Genomic DNA, 24,891 nt, shown 5'->3' with positions numbered 1-24,891 from the left:
CATTTCGGCAAGTTTTATTACATACAAGTATTAATTCTCTAAAATTTCAATTTAACTTTTGGCTTTGTAAAGTCAGAACCTCTCAACAGATGAGCTTTGTATCTTTGTATTTGAAACTGCATCGATTCTTTGGATAGAAACTATGTCCCCTGTGAATACAAAGTATTGGAAGGATCTTAGATAACCTCAGACCTAAGGCTCAGTGTCCTCTCCTCATCAAACCTGGGAAGTAAACACATATTCTTCCTTTGTTTAGTTTTCTATGTCTTATTTTTACTTTGAAAATTTTATACATGTATATGATGCAATATGATTATATTCAGTCCCCATCTGCCTCACTAAGGAGGAGATCTTTAAGTGTACAGTTTTCCAAGTTGTTTCCAGGGTTTCTGGAGACTCGATCCAAAATCAGAATCACAATGAACAGACTTACTATGAGGAAACAAGCACCAAGCATCACTGCCTTCATCTTTACATCGAGGTCTAAAGGGAACTGGATCCCAAAACTGTCTACATCTGTCAGTATTTCCTTCAGAAAACCAGACCAGTGCTTGGAAATCCTGCCAATCACGAAGTCTTCATCAAGAGATCTGATCTGAATTGGAAACAAAATCAATGAACAAGGGAAAGAGCTTAAAACGTTCTGGAAAAATAACAGTGCATATGGTTTGAGTAACAGGAGACAAATGCTCCATTCAGATTGTGCCCTCGTGTGAGTAAACATTAGAAAGGTTGCTGCATAAAATATGAATTTGGAGCACTGTATATGAAAATCTCACAGTGTTTCCCCAGTGTCCTCATGTGTTTCCTAAAAGTAAACTGTAGGCCAGCTTATGTTCTGTTACTGTTTCTGAAACTAGAAATAAATTGACACACATCTAGATGCCTTCTCATGTACTTGATCTATTTTAACACATACCTCTATATAATGTCCTTATAGTACATACAAAATACACCTACATACACATTTGCTCAGAACATTATACATACACGCCTTGTGAGATCTCTTGTATTTTCTCTGCCATACCTGTATTTTCTTAGAACTGCCCATGCCTGTGACTAGATTTGTAGATCAATGGAGGCAAGGCTTTATGTACATGTAACTGGATTCTAAGACAGGAACAAAAAGCTGCATGGTTCCCAAGGGCCACAGGCATTGGGACAGAGTAACCATGGAGACGAGAATTCATGAGAATAGAGGTAGAGTTCTGAAGGCTTATCAGGAAGGGATAGCCCTCATCAGCTTCAGAGTGGTTTTGCCCCTTCTGTGGAAATATTGGCCTAATTTTTATCACATTTTCATATCTTTGAAGAGAATCAGCAAGTCAAATGGCAAAAATTCCCTCCATTTAAAAAATTCCTCCAGGAAGTAAACATAGAAACATGTTTCCCAATGAACTAATTCAATATAAGAATAACAAGGAGATCATGGTGAAGCAATTGGATGGGAAGCACTATACCTGTTTTAACTGTTTCTTTTAGTAAAGATCCACTTATTTCTATTTCATGTACATAGGTGTTCCGTTTGCATGTTGCTCTGTGCAGCATGTGTGTGCAGTGGCTGAGGAGCACTGTACCTTTAAACTGTAAGCCAAAAGAAACACTTCTTCTTTTAATTGCTTCTTGTCAGGTATTGGTCAGAACAATGGAAAGAATAGCCGATAGAGAAATTGTGGCTATTTTTAAGATGACCATACTCTTTCCTCATTTATTAGTATAAGCACTGACCTTGCATTGGACCACAAAATATTTCTCTGACTATGTTATTTCTTTTTTAAAAATATCTGTACAGCAACTTCCATTTAATACAGTGTTAGCTTTGTGCAAAATTTGTTACATTTATAAGGAAAGAAAAATCCAATAAACATGATTGCATCTGTTACCTCAAAGTCTATACTTCCTCCAATGTTGCACATGATGCATGGACCAATAATTTTTAGAACGTCCCGTTCCTCCTCATTTTGAACTGTAAACGTTGGCCAACATGGGTGCCAGGTTTGAATAACATAACCGATTGGCACACCAGGAGGAGCTTGGACTTCTATCTACATATGAAAAAAGAACGTTGGTAAATATGCTTATCATTGTATTAGCTATTTGTGGCTTCATTTACTTAGAATGACAGTGTTCCAATCTACAACACCCTTTAATTAGATCAATGTTATTTCTTCTCTTGATTCATGGAGGTAACTATACCAAAGAAAGGTGAATTCACTTGTATCAGATTCGTCTGCTAATGCATAGAAGGGGCAAATTAAACTCTTTATAGCTTCCCTGTTTCATCAATATCTCTATAAAACCTGTCTAAATTATTAACAAACTTTTCTTTCTTAAACTTGTTCATAAACAGTAGCTTATCTCTATGGACAGAACTCTGATCACTGGTACATTTTCAACTATTAGTTCTAATATTGTATAATAAAAGGACTTTGGACACTAGACTCATGGCCCTGCTATCTATTTACTAGGCAACTCACGTGTGATCATTTCTGGCAATCAAGCTTCATGGCCATGTTTTACTGCTACTCGATTGTAGTACTTTCTTTATCCAACACACAAACATATTCTCCTCAGATATTGCTATGCCTGTAAGATTATACCTAGCCTACAGAGCATGGAAAACAAAGGAATTCTTTACAAATAAACTTACTCTCTCAAATCAGAGTAAGTACAGTATTAAGCTCTAAATATCTGTTATCGTGTTATCTCTGTTTGTGACAGGCTTTATGGAGATAACTTACTGAATGACTGGGATATGCAGGCAGACATGGTCCCAGGCAAGTGATATCCAGGCAAAGGCTACCTTCCCTATAAAGTTTCTATGTCCTGGTGCCTGCACTGAAAGACACATTTGGAGTAAATAGGCCACCAAGTAATATGAAGTAGGCAGCTGAGGGCAGTTCCATCTGAGGAATGTTTATTACAGAGAACACAACTTACTTTGTAAGGGAAATAAATATGGGCAATGTTTTTCTGCTTGCTCCTTAGTGGAGTGTTCAAATCATCAGATAAATTATGACATGAATACATATATATTCTTCTCCTAATTCTTCTGTTAATGCATTCTGTTTCTAGAACAATATTCCAAGACATCCACAGACATGTAGCTAAATTAGTGTGGGGCATCCCTGTCATGATCATTTCTGACAAGAGATTTGATCAAAAGGCTTTCCCTTGAACATTGGAAACTGTTGTTTGAGCTGTTACTTATCCATAAAGGAGAGATTACCTAAGAGCATAAACTTAGTCATTTATGTTTCTTCCTATATAGTTGAATGAAGGCCAAAATATTGCTCATGGGTCACTGTTTAAAATATCAATAACTTGGCAAAATTCTTAATAAACTATCTTGAAAACTGGATTGGTAATTATTCTCAGACCTTCTGGAGGCAGCATGGGAAGAAACAAGAACGGCATCTTAGTGGTCGTTGTAGAGTTATGACTTCATGACCTGAGTTATTAAGGATCCTCATGGAGAAAGCTCTAGCGTCCCCACAGCAACAGCGTGTTAAGAAATTAGAGTCTTCTACAGCATAGTAAACCTTATGCCCGAGCTTGTCCCTGATTTTGTATTTGTTAGCAGTTTCAATATCAAAAATGCCTTTAAAAAAAAAAGAGCTCATAATTAACAATACATTAAAATCCTTCACATATCCTAAGACAGTATAATATCTAAATACTCCAAGTTTAGATGATAGTCTAAGAAGCACAAGGAAAGGAAAAAAGAAGGTATATACCGGTAATCAAGCCCAAGGGGGCAAAAGGCAAAAGAAAAGGAGGAGAGGCTAGCAAACTAAGAAAAAATTGAGTACCTCTGGGAGACACACACACATAAAAAAAAAAAAAAAGCAACCCAAAAACAAAACAGGCGTTTTTGTTTTAATACCTCTATGACCTAATACATGAAGGGGACTGAATGGGTTGAAGACAGTAGCACTAGACATGTGGATAAATAGCCACTTGTCTAGCATGGTTTTCATGTGTTATAGAGAGACTAAAGAACGGGCTATATTTTAAAATTTATGTGAAATACTATAGTAAACCAGTTGGATTGAAATTCTGTTTAATAAGCTGTATTTTCTTTTGCACTATATTTGAACAATGCAGAGACTTACTCACATGTAAAATGGGATAGAAAGAAAATGAAAGGTGAGTCACAACATTGTACTGATCCTAGAGTACTCTGGAGGGATGGGGTGGGCCTTGGACAACAGGTGAGTATGAGATTTGCACATGACAACTCAGCCCAGATTTCAACCAACACATCACAGTGCTCTGTCATGATATCACAATATCAAGGGCATTCCAAATACATTTATCCTTACTGGTGTTCCTTTTATGCTAAAAACGGAGAGAGATGATAAATGCAGATTGTCAAATGTCATCTTTCCAAAAAAATATTGTTGGAGATTTTCACTCATTTAGAGACAGAAAGAGTCAATTCATAATAACATTTTCCCACAGAAAGACGTCCTGCAGAAGTCGTAGCACCATGGACCCATTTTTATCTTTGATGGGACTTGAGAAACCTTAGAAGCAGTCTCTTAAAAATTGGCATGGGATCAACACCCACGACAAATATTTTTGCAAAATTTTAAAAGTTACTTTGAAAATCATTTTTTAATTGAGAGAGCATCTGTAATTCAAATAGTAGTTCAATTATGTACCTTAGATTTTCTTTTAAACCTATAAAGTGAGATCAACAAGGCTTACAGAGTCTTTAGTTTCCTTCAAGTTCATTGGAAAATTAAAACTAAGAAAATGAAGGAATCTATACCATGGCTAAAGATAGTTCAGTGGTAGGATAACTGCTTAGTATCCATGAGACTGGAGATTTGAGTCCCAAGCATGCAGGAAAAAAAAATCTATAGAGTTATATCTGTAGTATCTATTTATTTTCCAGTAAGATAAAGGTAAAAATGGTTGTCCTAAACTCAGGTGCTGAAAATGAATAAAGAAATATTCATATTTTATATTATTTATAATATTAAAAATATTTCCATTTAAGAAAATAAGCAAAATTCCAAAACATTTTTTTAAAATCAAGGAATGAAGAACTAGTGGATGTGGGTTAATTTTACAGTGTATTTAGTGTGCAAATAAAATGAAACTTACATATCTAAAAATTAGAAATGGAAGGCTATGTGATATGCCAAATATGACTTTGGGATTTAAAATTCACAGTAATATGTACTGTGGAGTTGAATATGTGTAAACATTCAAAATACAAAATATTTTAAAGAGATAGGGTTTATTTCCAGGGAAAAGCTTAATTTAAGAAAACTTAATTCAAAGATATTACAGTATCTAATAATGTACATTAAAGGCAATTTAATAAAATAAGTAAAACTATATATTTTAGTAAGTCCAGAAGTGCTTTCCTGGCATCTGGGAAGAGGTAATAGAAATACCCAACAAATGGGAGAGAGAACCTGTAGAGACTGAATCCTTAGTTTAGAAATGGCTTCTGGTTGAGGGACAGGGCCACCCACCCATCTCAAAAATATTAACCCAGAATTGCTCCTTGTCTAAAGGAACTGCAAGGAAAAAGAATGGAGCAAAGACCGAAGGAAAAGCTGTCCAGAGACTGCACCACCTAGGGATCCATCTCATCTGCCGATACCAAACTCAGACACTATTGCTGATGCCAAGAAGCACTTTGCTAACAAGAGCCTGGTATGGCTGTGACCTGAGAGGCTCTGCAAGAGCCTGACCAATACAGATGTGGCTGTTCACAGCCACCATTGGACTGAGCATGAGAACCCCAATGGAGGAGTTAGGAGAAGGACTGAAGGAACTGAAGGGGTTTGCAACCCCACAGGAAGAACAACAATATCCCTAGCACTCTGAGGGACAAAACCACCACCCAAAGTGTACACAGCGACCCATGGTTCCACCTGCATATGTAGCAGAGGATGGCCTTATCTGGCATCAATGGGAGGAGAGGCCTTTGGTCCTGTGGAGGCTCCATGCCCTAGTGTAAGGGAGGGTGAGGCAGGAGTAGGTGAGTGAGATGGTAGGTTTGTGGAGGGAAATCCAGGAAGGAGGATAACATTGAAATGTAAACAAATAAAATAACCAGTAAAAAGAAAAAAAAGTCCAGAATTGCACCATACAATGTATGTTCTAATTTTTCGAATGCAAAAGAACTTTCTAAACAGATGAGTATGAATTTTAAAGATATATTCTCGACATCAGTTAAGTTTTCATCATGTTCTGGTCAAGAGCAGATGCTGTAGTTCCTAATCCTCCGATGGTCGGCCTCCTGTGGCAGTTATCATGATGCTCTGAGAGCTTCTTCAGTTCCTTTTTGTACCTGTAGACATTGGAACTAGGGTGACATCTGTAGGCACCTGGCCTATATTCTGCTCAACAACTCCAGTACAACAGGACCACTTTCTGAGTTAGGAAATGTCAATGATCCCTATAAAACCTAGATTCCATGGCAGAATTAACAGAGATTAACAGAGATTTTTACAGAGAATATCCATCCCAATTCCAAAGCACCATTCACTGTGCAACCTGAACCATTGCCTGAGGTTCTGTGCAAGTCTCACACTGGCCATAGCATGGGAGAAGCAGCTAAGAAACTTAGCAGGGTGTGGTGAAACAATCAGTGATTTTCAGATATGGACGAAGAGACAAGTTTTGGGTGCTCTCTTTCAAATTATTGCCTATAAGGAGGACATCTGGCCATCATAGTATTTACTAAGAGGTCCCTGAGTAGTAACAAATATCCAGATAAAATTACTTGTTTAAAGACTATGAGGAAAGCCACTGTAAGAGATCAAGTTTTCCATCGGCATCACCCAGAATGCTCTTTTTGTGGTGTTTAGTATGCCTTTACTTTTGTCGTCTTACTAAAAATATGATGAAAATGGCAAATACACACCTTCCACAAAGTCAAACTGCTGATGAATCAGAATATGATCTATCTGTCACAGTGAAAAGAAAATTAAGAATTTCAGATATTTCACTAAATCAAATTGGGATTCATATTTTTCATTACTCAATATCATTTATAACTAGTAACCAATGTTTATCAGTATCAAATTTTCATAATTGTTTGCTGAATAAAACTATATTTAACAGCCTTTTTTCATTTAGAAAATGTATCTACTGAATGAAGTTACTGTTGATGTGGGGAAATGAGCTTAATCTTAGATATCTATAGAGATTAGAAAGCAAAGGTCTTGCTAGATGATTTTTATGAATGTGAAAACATTTTTATCCATTTAAAGAGGCTTTTCTGTATGTCTGAGCATGATTCTTGATGTCATTGTTTGTGGTAACTGAGGACTTCTGTGCATCTTATGATTTGTGGGCTTTAGCTGTGGTAAGTTTCGTTGGATTGTTTTTGAGACAGGGCTTCTTTATATATAGCCCACGAAAGCATTATACTTATTATTTCCCTGCCTTGGCCTCTTAGAGCTGACTACAGAGGCATGGGTCATCATGCCTTGAATGACCTTGACTTAAAAAATGCTTCAAGATACTTTTCAGAAACACAAACAAGTATGTATTCATAAGAGAATTCACTGAACTCCAAATGATCTTTTGGGAAAATACCAAAGTACAGAGTCTTGCATAATCCTATCTGATTTATGAAATAAAACAAATATCAACTGACAGTGCTATGTTAAACTACATACACTACAACAAAACCCAGAATTTTTTCTCTTACTATTGGCATCCAAAGCATTGTACTTGTCTAATAATAAAATCTGTATGAATAAAACTAATTTTTACTAATTACAAGTAAATAGTAGATCATGCTACACACAATATATAAATTGATTTTTTCAGTACAACTTACTGAATCTGATGTCTAAGATTAACTAAATGTTTATTTAACGTACCAATTCATATATTCATATATTCAGCATTGTGATTAAGGTGCACAGGATGCAGAATCAAGCTATGAGGTTTAAGACATGCCATAAATCTTAGGCTCTTGTCTCTAAGGTAACTTTTATAGACCTTAGTTTTCTGTTGTGTAAATGGTTATAATTATAGTACTTACACATCATGAAGGTTCTGTAAAGAATAGCTAACCCTTATAGCACCTATTGTGTATAAGCATCCTCTCTTTCTCCCCATCCATGTCAGATTTTGTTGTCAATTGTCTTCTTTAAATTGACTCAGGGTGTAGTAGAATATCAAAGAATAATATCTAAGGATAATGAGCACTTTTTAAGGGGTGTTTACATGTATTTCTTCCCTTTGATAACTCTGTTCAATTCTATAGCCTCACTTTTTATTGGGTACTTATTTTCTTGGGGTTTAGGTTTTTTGAGTTCTTTCTACGCTCCACATACTAATCATCTGTCAGATGTATAGGTAGCAAAGATTTTCTTCTTTTCCCTTCTTTGCCTCTTCTCTCATTTAACAGTTGGTTTGGATTAAGAAGATTTAGTTTCATGAGAGACCATTGATTGATTGGCAGTCTTACTTTCTGTGCTACTGGAAATTTATTTTGACAGTCCTCACGATGTCCACATGTGGAAGGGTTCTCATTTCTCTCTAGCACTTGTATAATATCAGGTCTTATGGTCCCTGATTCACACTCTGAGCAGAAATGTCACTTAATGCAGGCACACTGAAAATCATTCTGGAAGTTTTGCAAAAGACTGATCATAAAACTTCCATAAGTCCCAGCTATGTCACTTATGGATATATACTCAAAGGATTCTCCATATCTTACTGCAGAGATGTCTGCCTACATATGGTCATTAATGCTCTATTCAAAATAACTAAGAAATGGGATCAGTCTAGATATCTATCAACTCATGGCTGGACAATGAAAATGCAGAACATAAACACAGTGGAATTTTATCCATCTGTAAAGAAAATTGAAACAATAAAATTTGAAGGTGCATTGATGGAACTGGAAAATATAGCGAGTGTAGAAAGCTCCAACTTGGAAAATCAAACACCATATGTTCTCTGCCATATGCAGATAGATTTGAAACTTTAGATGTGTTTATTTAAACTGTAATGTCTGTAGAAATCTCAAAGGAAGAAGAGGTATGGAAGGGCTGTGGGTGGTGAAAAGCTCTTACAGAAACTGAGAAAATAATACACATGGAGTATGAAAACTGAGGGAGTTCTGAGAGTTATAAGTTTTAAACAGATAGTAAGTGATTGGGGAGAGCAGGAGATATGGACAGAAGGTAAATAAAAACTAAGGTTATATGAAGAATGCATATTAAAACTTAAATGTCAGAATGAATGTGCCATGCATGAGTAGATAATGCTTATTACAGAAGCCATGTGCTATCAGATTAAAATCCAAATGACAAATGTGGAACATCTCCACAGGAATTATTGACTAAGAGTGTTCCAGAGGCTACCTAAACTATACTAGTATTGGTCATTGCCATCGGCCGCCCACCAAAAGTAGATGATAAGCCTCTTGCTGAAACCCCTACATACTGTGGTTGCAGAACTCAAGAAAATCATACTTCAACTGAGCTGGAACACCCATATCTCCCACTCCAAGGCTCAGGAAACATTACAGAAGATGGGGCAGAAAGAATGGGCCAGAAGATGAGGACTATAAAATTCTGTCTTACAGGTATGAACTCATAGCAGCTGTGTTTCCCTGCTTAAGGTCTACACAAGCCTGAGCTTGTAAACATTTAGTCACAAATAATAAAGAGGCTTACAATGCTCAGCACCCACACCCAGGACTATTATTGGTTTTAGGCTGATGGGTCAAGGAAGTCAATGTCTTTAGTGATTTAGCCACTAGTAACTTACCTACACATTCAAAGACAGGAAAATGGGATGCGGCCTTGGATGGTGGGAAATACTTATGGGGGTAGGAGTAGGTCAAGAGAAGGAAGGTAGATTAATAATGTGACCAGAATTTTTGTAGACATGCATGGACTTGTCAAATAACAAATTAATGAAGAATATATTATATATTGTGCCTATAACAAATCCTAGAAACTTGTGCTTAAATATATACCAGTATTTGACCATTGTTATGAATCATTTCCAAGGTAATAGAAAATAGAATGTCCCAAGATATTCAAACTTTACTTTGGAAATAAAACAAAAGCATACAAATCAGTGTGATTAATTTTAGAATACATAGCCATGTTTTGTGGATCAAGTTATAATCTCAACACTTGGGATACTGCAGTAAATATATTCTGAGGAATTCGAGGCTAGCCTGTGGCACCTAAAGTAAAGCCTTTATAAAAAACAAAAGTTTACTGTCTGCCTCTAACTTGTATGAGTGAACTGTGATTACCTACCCATAAGTAAAGTGGAAGCATAGTCTTGTTTATGAACTTTGTATTCGTTTGAACTTACCTCAAGTAAATATTCCAATCCAGGTGGCACTCCATAGGAGGTGGTGTTGATATTCATGAGGATCACACAGTAGGTCCACCTGACTGGTTAGATTGTAGTTGACTTTGGATAATGGAAAAAGGCTGGGCCTGCACCTGCATAGATGTGTGGAGGGACTGAGCATCCATGCCTGAGGTCCTGAGGAAGCAGAATGTCCAGAAGTTTCAAAAACAGAAGTAAGCCAAATAGTTTATTACTGCACAGAACAATTGAATGACCACTGTTTTGGAATTTATCTATGAAAGTTGACATTTCAATTCTTGCATCTATGAACTTTGGCAATATTCCCCAAATTGAAGCATTCCCATCTGGAGGGAAAGGGAAACTCATAAGTCTCCAGAAGTAAACAAACTCCACTTATCAAAGAAAGCTGAACTATACAAGATTTACAAGTGCTCTTCTGAAGATTATAGGAGCGAGTATCAACTGCTGTGGAGAGGAGACGTTCCTGCCAGTTGAGCTGTCTTTGAGTTGTGCCGAGAGCTGTAGGAATGAACTTTTTGTGAGTTACAAACCAACCAGGACCAATGAGGTTTTTTATGTTACAGCTGCCTAAGAGACGTCACGCTCCTTTATGTTACCTTTTGCCCACTGTCCTGTAAAAATCCTCAAATTGGACTTTGGTAGAGTTGTTAGTTTGATATTTTAATGGTGCCCTGTCTTGAGATACCTGGCATGTCTCCCTGGAAAAAGTTAACCCAAAACCCTTACCATTCACACTTAACATGTGTAACATGTGAAACAAAATCAAGGATGACTCAAATTATTTATATGACAGCTTTGGCATGAATTCATGGAAAATAATGTTAATGAGAAAACCAAAGCAAAGTATATGACCTACTATTTCTAGGACCAAAGCATCTTGCCAAAAAGAATAACTTGGAGTCCTGAACAATAACTTGTCCTATATGTATAGAAAAGATTATTGTCTTCCACTATATGGATATTTGTCAAGGTCTGGAGTCATTTGTCTATTTTCTACAACTTATGAGATAGGTGGCACTGGATTATGGTGGGGAGAAGCCAGGAATGCCACCACAATCCCAAGTGCCCAGAATGCAAATATATATATATATATATATATATATATATATATATATATGCTAATATGTATGGCTGCAATAAAGCTTCACAATCTTAATTTTATAGTTCATAGAAGAACAGTTTCTAGGCTCGATAATATAACAGCACTGATATTTACAGGGAACCTAATAATCAGAATAGGTAGTGAGTGTAAGTAGAACCCAGATGAAGTAAATCCACCTATCATTAAAAGTAGGGCTTAGAAAACAGAATATACGCAAATGCCTCATAAGCACAGGTTTTATAGTCAATCCTTGTAAGTAAATGAATATTTATAGATGATCTATAAAGCGATTGTATCTGCTGAATAGTGAAGAGAAACAATCATGAAGAAGATAATTTGTGTTTAAGCACCTTACAGTTAACTTCCAGGAAAAAGAGAATGCTTCTAAAATAAAGTTCTCAGACACAAGGCACCTATTTTTGATAGATATGGCTTAAATGAGGATTGAAATGCCAGGAAGAGAGGAGCTTTGTGAGATGCTGTAGGAAGAAATGGTGGAGAAGGAACAGTAACAAAAATGAAGCTCCTGGTTTGGGAGGTGAATTTGGCATATCTACCAAGAGACATGTTCAAAGAAGAATAGGAAACTCTGTCCATAATACAACAGGATACAGTTTATCTCCAGAAGCCCTATGTAAGGAGTTCTCACTTTAAGTTTGCTTGGCAGGCAAAGCCTGGACTTGGAGAGCAGGTTGAGTTCATGACACCATTTAATATTAGTGATGTTGAGCATTCAAATTCCCAATATGAAAAAAAATCAAATGATACCCTTTAAAATGTGTAACATATATACACAAGAAGGAACAAGCAAACACTAGATTTGATACTACAGGGAGGAAAAGAAAACAGAACAAAGAAAAACACTGTACTAAACTACAGCTGAGAAGGTTCTGGAGAGAATCTAACATCAGAGATAGAACTGCATGGTCAGTCTGGACTCATCTTCTTCCATCTAGTCTAGCCTTGGGTCTTGATCATCATGCACATGATGTTTACCAGAAGACTTTGGAAGCTTTTGGCTAGCACGTGATACTAACAGATTTTTCTAAAAAAAAAAAAAAAAAAAAAAAAAAACCATTAGGAAGTAGATTCAATGGGGCAGAAATTAAAGAAGGAACATCATGAACCTAAGACCCAAACTGGTAGCCAAGCCAAAAACTAACTACAGTGTTCACTATCCACACATCTAAAGAAAGCTGTTTGGCCCAGTTGTCAGTATTGATATTTGTGAAAATTCTGCAATTTTGGTTTCTTAAAAAAAAAGCAAAAAACTATAGAAATAATAAAAGAATACATTTTCATTTTAATCCCAGGCATGGGGATATGGAAATGCTTTAGACTGTCCAAAGAGACTGACTATGACTTGTCTCATGCTCTAGAAAAGGCATGGTTTTTGCCACCTGCAGATAGTTTCTGCAATTGTGTGGCATTTGGAATTCTGGGAACTTTTCAGAGAGTAGAAAAATGTTAGAGCTTTGATAGGCATGGCGGGTGGTTACTGGTTATTCAGAGGGATTAGCTCAGGTTTGTTAGTAGTCATCCTCAAAGAGGAAACAACAGGAAAGAGGTTAGATTCAGGGATCTCTATCTCTCTCCCCTCTCTTCTTTCTCTTCTATCTAATGATACAGGGTGATACCATGGCATAAAGGGTAGAAAAAAGGAAAGCCCACAAATTAGCAAAGACTAGCTTAATGTGTTGGTCTCTTAGAATGGTCTAGCAGGATAGTAAGTATGTGTTCCAATCATAGGATTGATGGTGTCTGGAGTTTGAGTATCTTGTCTGTTCAACCAGAGCAGGCAATATGTGGTCTGACACTGTTGTTTATCCAGATCTGTTTAATAGAACACCTGCAACAAATACTCATAATGTGCACATGTTCTGTGCTCAGGAGCCATCCTCCTTTGCATAGAAATCCCCAGAAGAAAACTCAATGGATTTTAAACAGTGCTCATTTGCTCATGCTCACTTGCTTTCTTCCTACTTTTTAACCCATAAACCTTAAGCTGCAGGTTAATGAGGACAAGTACCTTTCGGCAAAACAACTGCAGAATAAATTTCAGTTTTCATTTTGTGGAGGGGATGAGGTCCTTATGGTCAAAGGTAAGCAATAGGGAATCCTAAATACACAGAGTTTGTTTAACAACAACAACAACAACAACAACAACAAAAAGACATATAGCGTATTTCCCTCCCAGAAACCTGTAGCCTGGATGGACACCTGTGCTTTCTGCAGTGCCAGAACACACTTGAGTCTCCTGGGCTATTATGTTTATTCAGACTCTTCCTCCATAAACCCTTATCTTGAGCATTGTTTCTCAGTCAATAGAACCCAGTTTACAGGTGAGGTCACATGTACTTTACAATAGTCCAGGTGACCTCTGTGCTATCTGTAGATACAAGCTTGACCTGACTCACACAAACCTTAATTTATCCCAGTCATTCTCCCTAGACCCTTATCTTGAGCATTCTTGGTTAAACAGAACCCATCCTTTACAGAGGAGGTCATTTGGACTCTGAAGAATTTCATTGTATCATATCTTAAGCTTTGTTGAACACAAAGGTTTGAGTTAATTATCATCAGGAAACTCTTTTCCAAAATTGTCCTATGCCTAAAATAAACTACGTCAGATACTAGAAGTTTTAACCAGTACTGACTACTGAGTCGTGTTGGACTAGATTTTCTTCTTGCCTAACACTGATAATTACTCTGCTGGTAATGGTATTTGTAGAGACATATCACACACACACACACACACACACACACACACACACACTTTGTGTTTTATAATAAAGTGGAGATGTGGTCGGCCAAGGTGTCCTGCAAAACAATCAAGCCATGTGATAGGCTTCATATATAAAGAAGTTTATTTGGGACCTGGAGGAGGGGGTAGAGATGATAGAGACATAGAGTGGAGGAAAGAGAAGAACAGAGGAAGAGAGAGAGAGAGACTCATACCTGGCTGTTGCTAGGTTACTGTTGGCAGAGCCTCCAGGAAATGCTAATGATACACACACACACACACACACACACTCAATTTTCTTATATCTTGCATAATTATAACATATATATAATTAAAATTCATGTGGCTGCACATGGTTAGAATATATACTCTACATGAAAAATATGTCAGCTTTATGAAAGGTTTATGTACCATGACTTTGTCAATGAATGGAAACCTTAATAAAAAGGATATAAGCTCTGGTGCCAACTGACCTTTTGGTTGCTTCCCAGAGGAAATGGACATTTAGTTTGCTTCCCAGAGGAAATGGACATATAGAGTAGACAAAGATACAGATACCAGGAATGACCACATGAGAGAATACTGTAAGGCTATAATTACTTCTGACTTGTTTTGTTTTAGGGGTATGTGTATATATGCTTTCTATTTTTCTCTTTACCTCTTAGCTTATAACCTATAATACATCTATTATATATCACAGCATTGAAGCACTTTTATTGGAGGTCATAGTACTTAGGTTATTGCATATCAAGTAGAGTAAAAATCACTGAAGGACGTTACACACTTGGAGCGAAGGGTCAGTGCATTTCCAGTTGTACTTGGATAGCTACTTTATCATCGTTCTAGTTGTCTTTCTGTTGCTGGGATTAAGTAACATGATGAAAGAATCTATGTATATCACATATTATTATCATAGCCCATTATTGATGGTAGACAAAGCAAAATTTTAAGCAGGAACCATCAAAGACAGTTGCCTATTGACTTGTTCCCCCCGCCCCCGCCCCGGCTTGCTCAGCTATCTTTCTTATATAGCACAGGCTTGCCTACCAATGGATGGTACCAAGCATAGTGGTTTAGGACCCCTGAATCAAATAGCAATTTATAAATGTTCCCTTAGAAAAGCTCACATGTCAACTTGACAAAAGCAGTTCCTCAATAGATGTTGCCTCTCCATGTGCAACTATTATGTCAAGTTGACAAAATCTTGCTGGCAAGATTAACCCCTTGTAAACTTGACACACAAATGGATCACTCTTCCAACTTATTTCCTCTCAAGATCTCATGTTAATATCACAATATAAAACACAGTCCTTTGGGACTCACTCAAGACTGTGGGCTCTAAATGGCTTGTGTACCTCCACTATGCCTATTCTTACATCTTCAGCACACAGCTTGTCTGGTAGGCTCTAGTGTGCACCGTTCCAAACATGTCTCCCCTTTTTGGTCCATGTTCTACAGTCTCTAATATGGTAGTGTCTTCACTACGACTGAGAATGAATCTTCACCAATGACCTCTCTGCTTCTAATGGTGCCAAGCCTCAGCTTTTCTTAATAACCCCTTCATGTCTCCAAAACGAGCCATGAGGGAGAAGTACGCACTATCAGATTCAGTTCAAGCTGAACATAGATCCTTGAGCCCCTCAGTGGACCACAGAGTCTGTACACACATATCCACAGGGAAATCTAACAGAGACAATTCTTTAATTAAGGTTCTATTTTCAGATGATTTTAGTTTGTGTCAGGGTGATAAAACCTTGAGGGTTTTTTGTTTGTTTTAATTAAGTATAGTTACAAGGAGATATATGACTTCCTAGTTGACATGAGTACATCCATGATGGTTAACTTTATGTGTCAACTTAAAAGTGGCCATAGCATGCTCAAACCAAATACAAGTCTGGATGTGTCTAGGAAGTATTTTGAACTGAGATTAGAACTTGAATCAGTGGAATGAATAGCTAGCTAGGTTTCCCCACCTCATGTGGGTAGGCTTTTTCTACTCTTTTGAGAGCCTAATAGTGGAGCAGAGAAATCACTACTGCTTTTCTTGGATTAGAACATTTATGTTCTGCTCTTCATTTTCCTGCCTCCCAAGGCTTGAGATTCAAACTGGACTCTGTTTCACTGGTTCCCATGATTCTCAGATTGAATTAAAAAATATGATGATTTTGATTTATACTTTAGAATTGAGTTTCACTCTCAGACTTTAAGAACAATTTGTAACGTTATGTATCTTTTAAAAATTACATTTTACTTAAGTGTAGAGTGTATGTGCCTACACTTGTATTTGAGTGTACACATGTGTGTGTACATGTGCATGTCATGTGCATGTGTAAGCATGTACAAATACAAAGGGGCAAATGTGAATTTCAGAGGACAGCTTTTGATAATCGGTTCTCCCAATTTAGCATGTGTGCCCTAGGGGTCAAAGCTAGGTCATGAGACTTGGCGCCACAAAACCTACAAGCTGAGCCATCTCACCAGCCAAAGCTCATATCTCTAGCTACATATTTCCTGTTGCTCTTTTTCTCTAGAGAACTCTCATTAATTTAATGGATCTATTCCAAGAAATAGCATCACATAGTTGTAGAAATGATCAGACTATTGTCTCCCCATTCTTATAATTAAAAAAAATGCCAAAAAATTCACAGAAGAGAAAAGCACTTACACTTTACTAAAAATAAAAAATAAAAAGAACATGAACAAAGTTATGTTAAAAAATTCATGCTATATAACTTACCATAAGAATATTAATTACTCTAATATATACACACAATTTTCCAAAACCAGTTCATTGGCATATGCCCTTTTCCAACAGTTAAGTGCAATTCTAGGAGAGAGAACCATTGCATCCCATATACATTTAACATTTATGGACATCTTTGTTGAAATCATTCCGTCAGAAATCAGAAGTCTCCTTTTTTGCTGGGTCATTTAATCACTGTGTTCCTTTATCACAGTGGGGGAAGAAGGAACTGTCTGTGCAGGTGGCAGACAAAGGTGGCCACTTAACTTATAGGAGGTGGGATTTTAAAACACAGGAAAAACTATGCATATTTGAGAATGAGATGGAGATTTTTAACTGTAGATTCTGGTTGACATCTCTTTCCAGCTGAGACAGTAAGAATTTGAACACAACTAACGTACTTACATTCTTTTCCCTCCTCCTAACCGGAAACCTAACAATTGTCTGGGAATATTACCAGAAACATCCTTGATATAATGCCATTACTAAAAGGAACTTAGGGAAGAAAGTGTTTATTTTTGCTTAGAGTTCCAGAGATGGATACAGTCCATCATTAAAGGAAGAAAATAAGCAAGAGACCAGTCTGGTGAAGAAACCAAATGATCACATTTCATTAGCACACAGGAGAGAGCAGGAGAGAGAGAGACAGAGAGAGAGAGAGAGAGAGAGAGAGAGACAGAGACAGAGACAGAGACAGAGACAGAGAGACAGAGAGAGACAGACAGACAGAGAGAGAGAGACAGAGACAGACAGAGACAGACAGAGACAGAGAGAGACACAGAGACAGAGAGAGACAGAGACAGAGACAGGAACAGACAGACAGAGACTAATAAGTAGGACCAGGCTATCAAATGTCAAAGTCCACCCAATTATGTACTTCCTCTAGCAAAGCTCTGCCTCCTAAAGATTCCAGGACCTTCCCAAGAAGTTCTATCTGTTGGTTACCAAGTGTTCAAACATGTAAGCCTATGAAAGGTATTTCACATTTAAACCATAACACGTGATTAATCTTATACACTGAACATATAGTTATGTATGTGTGTATTATGCATGCACATACACAGGTTGTTTAGGACTATGTCAAGTGCCACAAAATTTAAAAGCAAACTACTTCAGTTAACTAACAATATTGTGTTTTCATATTACAAATTTTGTTTTTACAAATGCTTCGAAAAAAGTTTGTTTTCTCACATTAAAATGTTTGTGGACAAAAGGGTAAATGAGAATTAAAGACGTCCAGTCTTACTCAGAAAAGATGGTCCTGGCACATGAGCAGCTAAAGCTAGAGGATTATGAGTTCAAGGTTTATGTCCAACACAAGAAATAAACCAAACACCTCAAAGAGAGACATTAATATATTTTGTCTCTAGCACAAAGAATACATTGATAACTTTAAAGAATGATGTTAAGAAACTTTCAGAAAAGTAAGTTGAAAGGTTTATATTTTAGTGACTATGAGTGCATGTATCATCTTCGTTCACTTGGTTAAAAGGTTCTGCTATGTGGTGGTTTGAATGAAAATGGCCCCACAGGTCCATAGGGAGTGGCACCTATTAGGAGGGATGTCCTTATTGAGTTATATGTGGTTTTTGTTGGATGAAGCGTGTCACTAGGGAGTCGGGTGGGTTTTGAGATTCCAGATGCTCAAGTCATGTGTGGGATTCACTTCCTGCTGCTTTGCAGATGCAGGTGTAGAACTCTGAGCTACCTCTTCATCACCATGTCTGACTGCACGCCACCATGTTTCAAACTCAAGTAATCTAACAGGTTGGTACCTAGCACCAGTTTCCAGGTTACCTCCCAACAAGACCCGTGTCTAGCAACAGTCTCCAGTGTATTTCTCCAACAAATCTGCACCCCCAGGTTACAAGCCCACTCCTGGCACTTCACTTTTAACAACCACCAATCAGGAAAAACAGAAGTTTATGGTTTTGCTCCCAGCACCAGCTTATAGTGTTAAGGGCCACAGTGCCCCCCCCCCGACCCCTGACACACACACACACACACAGTTAGATGGTTGCCAAGCTAGAAACACTCACCCTTCGCTTCTCAGTTTCTATAAAACCTTGTCCCCATGAGAGCTCAGGGCTTCTCTACCAAAACCTCCTGTGGGTCTATTGTGAGTTAAAACCCAAGCTGGAGCTTGTAAATAAAGACCCTTTGTGATTGCATCAGATCTCAGCTCCTGATTGGTATGTTGGAGTTCACAAATTTTTCCTGGTACTACAATTCCTGACCACCAGATGTCTCAGTATGAACTAAATTATTTTGTGCTGGTTTACACTGGTTCTACCATTCTGCCTCAGTTTCTTTCACTGTGATATTATCTCTTTAGCACTGACACTGAAGTATAAAAATACTAGAATGAAGATGCTTAGTGTATTTCCTGATATATCAGAAGTACTTGGTGACTTTCATTACTGGCCTAATTATTACAGGATAAAATGCTTGAGAGTTTATTCTTTTATTAGTTCCTTACTACTTTCCACCCATGCATGTTTTGAAATTGGGTATTTGCTCTACATTATTCAGATTTTTTTCTATGGAAAATTCAATTATATTGCATTTTAGAGAGTGTTCTACTATCTTTAGAAAGATATACAATGTGCAGTCACAACCTGGAAATTTTGATCAGTGTCAATTTGAATGACACTACCTACAATCTTTCTTTTGGGTAAAAATATAATAGATTTTGAAATGCTTATATAATTCCATTTGTTATAATCTAAATTATTTATATGTGAAATTTCCTTGGTTTTCCCTGATAACTGGCTTCTGTTTAGACACTGCCCTTGCCCTGTGGTTTTCTGTCATCAGTGAATCCATTAACTCCGCCCATAGTGAAGGGCAGGTGTGAGTGCTCGCCCCTTTTCTCTATTTATTAGTTTATCTTTGTTTTTAGTCGGTTGTGTGGTTTAGAAGTCAGTGGTTGTAAAATGAACTGACTTTAATCGAGTCATAAAAGTCAAGCTTAGATATTTTCGAGTTGCCCTTTTCAGCTGAGTAAACTCCTTAACAATCTTGAGTACAAATTTACACAAATCCTAATTAAGGTGCAGTCATGTTAATCATTTCAGAGTCTATTCACTATTATTTAGACCCAAATGATGGTTATAAAAATATAACTGAGCACTAAGTAACTCATACTTCTGTGGTTTTATTTCTTTAAACCCAGGAATAGATGTAAATAATAAATCAACACACATACACACACACACACACACACACACACGCACACATGCACACACACGCAAATATAATATTGTTTTTCTGGGAAGCACATCAAAGTTGGCTTTCAGTAGGAAAATAATTTTCAGGTTTCTTTCATAGTCAAGAACTACAAAATGCTCCAGGAAACGACTTAAAAGGACTTTTTGTCTAATACTGAGAAATAAAAGCTGGAAAGCCTTGTGTTTGAAAGAACACACTGACATGAATGATAAGCCGGTATGTTTACACTGGCTACCTGTAGATTAGCATGTTAAATGACCTATAATGTAAGTTAAACTTTTTTTGTGGTTAAATGTGAGGAATTTAGCTTTTGAAATTTGTGATATACATTTTGGAAAATTTTAAGCAACTTGTATCCTGTTTTCCACAATGACTATACTGAATTATATCTACACATACGGTATGAGAGGTCACCTGTCTCTGTATATCCTCAGCAGCACACCTGCTAACATTAGTCTTCCGGATAAGAACTCCCGCCCTGGTAGGATAACATCTTAGTATGGGGATGTGGTTTGAATTTGCATTCTCCTGCTGAACACAGGGTGTAATGCTAGCCCTGTAGAATTACATAGGTGGTAGGGGTTTCATCCTTCTCCGATTTCTGTTTATGAGAGCTCCTGTTATCTCTTCCTTAAGAGTTTAGTGTTTTATAAGTACATTGAGATATGATCACATTTCATCATATACATGCACAAAATTCTCAAGTATAAAGTTTTTGTTTTATTTTTAGTTTAGAAACTTTGCCTCCTTAGTTTCTCTTTGCCAAGGAACTGATTCAACCTGCTATTTGCTCCTGGTCTGTTCAAATGTTTATGTCCCTCTCATTAATTTGTATAGGTCAGATATGTCCAGAAGCTTATCCATCAGTTCAAGCTTTGTCAGTTTGTCAGCATATAGTTGTTTGTAGCAATACCTAATGACTGGTTACCTTTATTTCTGTGGTAATAGATTTAGGGTCTACAATTTCATACCTAACTTTACTTATTTGAGATTTTTTTCTTTTATTATGATTTTCCCCCTCCCAGTTCCTTCCCACCTCCCTCTTCATTTGGATGCACTCCATTTCTGTCTCTCATTAGGAAACAAACAGGTTTCTAGGGGATAATGGTAAAATAAAACAACATAAAACAAAAGCTAATACATGGGAATAGGGCAAAGCAAATATGGAGAAATAAAAGAGCCCAAGAAAAGGCAGAAGAAAAAGCTGTAGATGCAGAGACACACTTGTTCACATGCTCAGGAAGCCCATAAGAACACCAAACTGTGTATGAGAATATATAGGCGAAGGACTTGTAAGGTAAAAAGAGAGAAAATATATACATATTAATGTGTGTATATATAATAAAATAAAATATAAGAAGCTAAGATAACATCCTTTCAAGCCCTAACACGATAGTATAGGACAAGATAAGATACCAGTGAGTTCATTTCCTGCTGGCCATCTACTGCCTGGCATGTGGCCTACCTTTAAGAATGGTTTGATTCCCCAGTGAATCTTCCTTGGAGAAAACTGGATTTTCATTTCCAAGTGGCTTTCAATTAGAAATTGCTTCTGGGTTACGATTGGAGTCGGTGTCCGCTTTGCTCTTCTCTCATACTGATGAGGTTGGCTAGAGGTTTGCCAATTTTGCTTTCTCAAAAGTCTAATTTTAAAATTTATATTTTGTTTTTAGTGCATGAGTCTCATAGTTTTGCTTTATCTGTTACTTCTTTCCTGTTACTAATTTGAGATTTGATTTACTCTTTGTTACCTAGGTCTTTGAAATGCATCCAACATGTTCTTTATCTGAAATCTTTCTATTTTTGATACAGGAAATTATTACTATACACACCCCTCAGTAGGAAGTTGCTGTATTCTGTAAGTTTTGAAATGTATTTTCATTTATTTTCAGAACTTTTAAACATTAAATTTTTACATTTTGATGACTTGTTGTATTTTTCAAAATATGGTGTTTAGTCACCACGTGTTTGTGTAATCTCAAACGTTTTGGTCTATTCTTCACTTTTATCTTTATGCATTGTGATCAGAAGATGTTCTGAATGTAGTAGGAAATTTGGTGAATATCTTAAGGCTTGCTTATAACCTAATATGTGGTCTAGTCTGGAGAAAGTTGTATGTGCTAATGACAGCCATATGATCTCCAGATGCTGGCTGTAATAAATGACCATCTTATTCATTCACGGTATACGTTAGCAATTTCTTTGATGAAATGTCCTAATCTGTACATTGATCAAAGTAAGATGCTGAACTCCCTCAGTAATATTACATTGGCACATATTTCTCGCTTTAGGCTTAATGGTGCTATTTTATAAAGTTGGGCAAGTCCACATTAGATGGACATAGATATATGTCAGTATATTTTCCTGAACTGATCTAGTGAACATTATTTAGTGATCTTTGTTTTTTCTTGACATTTAATCTTAAAGTCTACCTAGAAGCAAATCATAAATGTAGCTATTTCGAGTGTCTTTGGGGTTAAACTCTCTAAGAAAATCATCCTGTATCCTTGTACTTTCTGCATGTGGTTTTCCTGACTTGGTGTGTGATTTTATTGTATTGTTAGGGTTTTCTTTTAACTTTCAATCCAGTCTGAATCCGTTTACTTCAGAATTTAATCTGTTTACATTGAATGTATTATTTAAATGTAAAGACTTACATTTTCCGTATTTTTCTTCCAATTATGGAAATACTCCTTCCCCCTTATTTTATATTTACCATATGTGGCTTGATGATTGTGTTGATAACATTTGATCCTTTGTATTTGTATCTTGTGCATCTTAATTTTTGGTGGGACTTTTCAAGTGCTTTTGTGATGTCATTTAACTTTCTTTTGCTTATGGATATAGGACTGTATCAATTTTTTTCTAAGTTTACTTTACTGATCATGGACTCTCAGTCTATGTTTTGAAAGGTCTTTATTTACCAATTATTGTTGAAGGATATTCTTGCTCACCATAGTATTCTTCTCTGACAGTTATTTTCCTTCAGGATTTGTAATACATCTCTAAATTTCCCAAACCTTTTGTGGTCTTTCTGGTGTTAATCTAATGGAGGATATCCTCGTGCGTGGCAATGTTTGTTTGTTTGTTTGTTTTTTCCTGTTTGAGAGCTTTTTATCTTGTGCTTTTGAAAATTTGACTGTCATATGGTGTGATGAAGATTTTTCTATTCATGTCTTTTTGTGGTTCTATGGGCTTGTTGGCTAAGAATATACATAACTTTCTTCCCAAATTAAAAATGGTACTATTATTTCATTGAATAGGTTTTAAATATCTTTAATCTTCAAATCTTTTCCTTCGGCATTCCAAAACTTCAGATATTTTATTTAATGGTATGCCAAAGACTTGGAAGGATCTCTTCAATTCTTCCCCTTTTCTTCTTTCATCTTTCTTCCTCTTCTTCCTTTTGTTCTCACTATCAATTGCTTCCATATGGTTGTGATAAGAGCTGACCACTGTAACTTACAGGAGAAAGCTTTGGTTTAACTTACAGGTCTGGAGGAAAGAGTTAACCATCATCCCAGTGAGAAGCATGACAGTAGACAGGAAATGATAACTGACACGGCATGCCAGGAGTGCACATCTTAAAGTACAAGCAGCAAGCAGAAGGGGTGAATTGGGAATGCTATGTGACCTTTGAAACCTTAATGTTTGTCTTTAGTGACATACTTCTAAACTTCTTAAACCCATCTAAACAACATCATCAACAGTGGACTAAATGTTCCAACAAGTGAACCTGTGGGGGACATTCTTATTCAAAACACTATAATCTGTCTAGAGTATTAAAATAAAATTTAAGTTCAGCCATTCTTCTGCTTGGTGAGATCTGTTTAATGATGCCATTTTTTCTTGGTCATAATTTCCTTCTCTAATCAATTTCTCATTCCAGTCTGATATGAACTGCCTTCCTAATTTTATTTACTGTCCACCTCCATCATCTTTAATAAGATTGACTATTTCTTTACAATTATTTTATAAGAAGGAATCAAAGTGAAACTATTTTGAATAAAACTTCCATTTTGAATAGGAGTGAAGATTTTTTTCCCAATCTGTAGGTTGCCGATTTGTCTTACTGAGTATGTCCTTTGCTCACAGAAGCTTTCCAGTTTCATGAGGTCCCATTTATCAATTCTTGATCTTAGAGCATGAGCCTTGGAGTTCTGCTTAGGAAATTTCCCCCTGTGCCAATGAGTGCTAGGCTCCTTCCCACTTTCTCTACTATTAGATTCAGTGTATCTAGTTTTATGTGAGGTCCTTGATCCACTTGGATTTGATCTTTGTGCAAGGTGACAAATATGGGTCTATTTTCATTTTTCTACATGCAAACAGCCAGTTAGACCAGCACCATTTGTTGAAGATGCTTTCTTTTTTCCACTGTATATTTTTGGTGTCTTTATCAAAGATCAAGTGTCCGTAAGTGTGTGGTTTTATTTCTGGGTCTTCAATTCTATTCCATTGATCAATGTGTCTGTCTCTGTACCAACGCCATGCAGTTTTTATCACTATTGCTCTGTAGTAAAGCTTAAAGTCAGGAATGGTGATCCCTCCCAGCTGTTCTTTTATTGTTAAGAATTGTTTTCGCTAGTCTGGGTTTTTTGCCTTTCCAGATGAATTTGAGAATTGGCTTTTCCATGTCTTTGAAGAATTGTGTTGGGATTTTTATGGGGATTGAATTGAATCTGTAGATTGCCTTTGGTAGAGTGGCCATTTTTACTATATTAATTC

General features: G+C 36.7%; 2 protein-coding genes across 3 annotated transcripts in view; both read right to left on the bottom strand.

The window, feature by feature from the left end:
- Positions 1-10,371, bottom strand: part of Plscr4 (phospholipid scramblase 4) — a 128,392-nt gene extending 118,021 nt beyond the window's left edge. Inside the window, exon 1 of one of the 2 annotated variants that reach the window (XM_028758920.1) lies at positions 10,324-10,371. The gene's annotated coding sequence lies outside the window, so the exon portion shown is untranslated. The remainder of the gene's footprint in view (positions 1-10,323) is intronic. The other variant, XM_028758918.1, reaches the window with a different exon arrangement.
- On the bottom strand, positions 320-21,713 carry LOC114613609 (phospholipid scramblase 2-like). Its single transcript, XM_028758973.1, has 6 exons — positions 21,632-21,713; positions 10,324-10,500; positions 6,893-6,935; positions 3,381-3,601; positions 1,884-2,045; positions 320-595 (listed from the first exon to the last, which is right to left on the bottom strand). Exons 2-6 carry the CDS (start codon positions 10,378-10,380, stop codon positions 320-322), a joined length of 759 nt encoding a protein of 252 aa, XP_028614806.1. The 5' UTR covers positions 10,381-10,500; positions 21,632-21,713.
- Positions 21,714-24,891: the final 3,178 nt, after the last annotated feature.

This window comes from Grammomys surdaster, unplaced genomic scaffold, assembly GCF_004785775.1.
Source record: "Grammomys surdaster isolate TR1022 unplaced genomic scaffold, NIH_TR_1.0 126248, whole genome shotgun sequence".
Taxonomy (NCBI): Eukaryota; Metazoa; Chordata; class Mammalia; order Rodentia; family Muridae; genus Grammomys; species Grammomys surdaster.
Note: the sequence above shows the minus strand (reverse complement) of the source record. Positions and strands in the feature narration are given on the sequence as shown.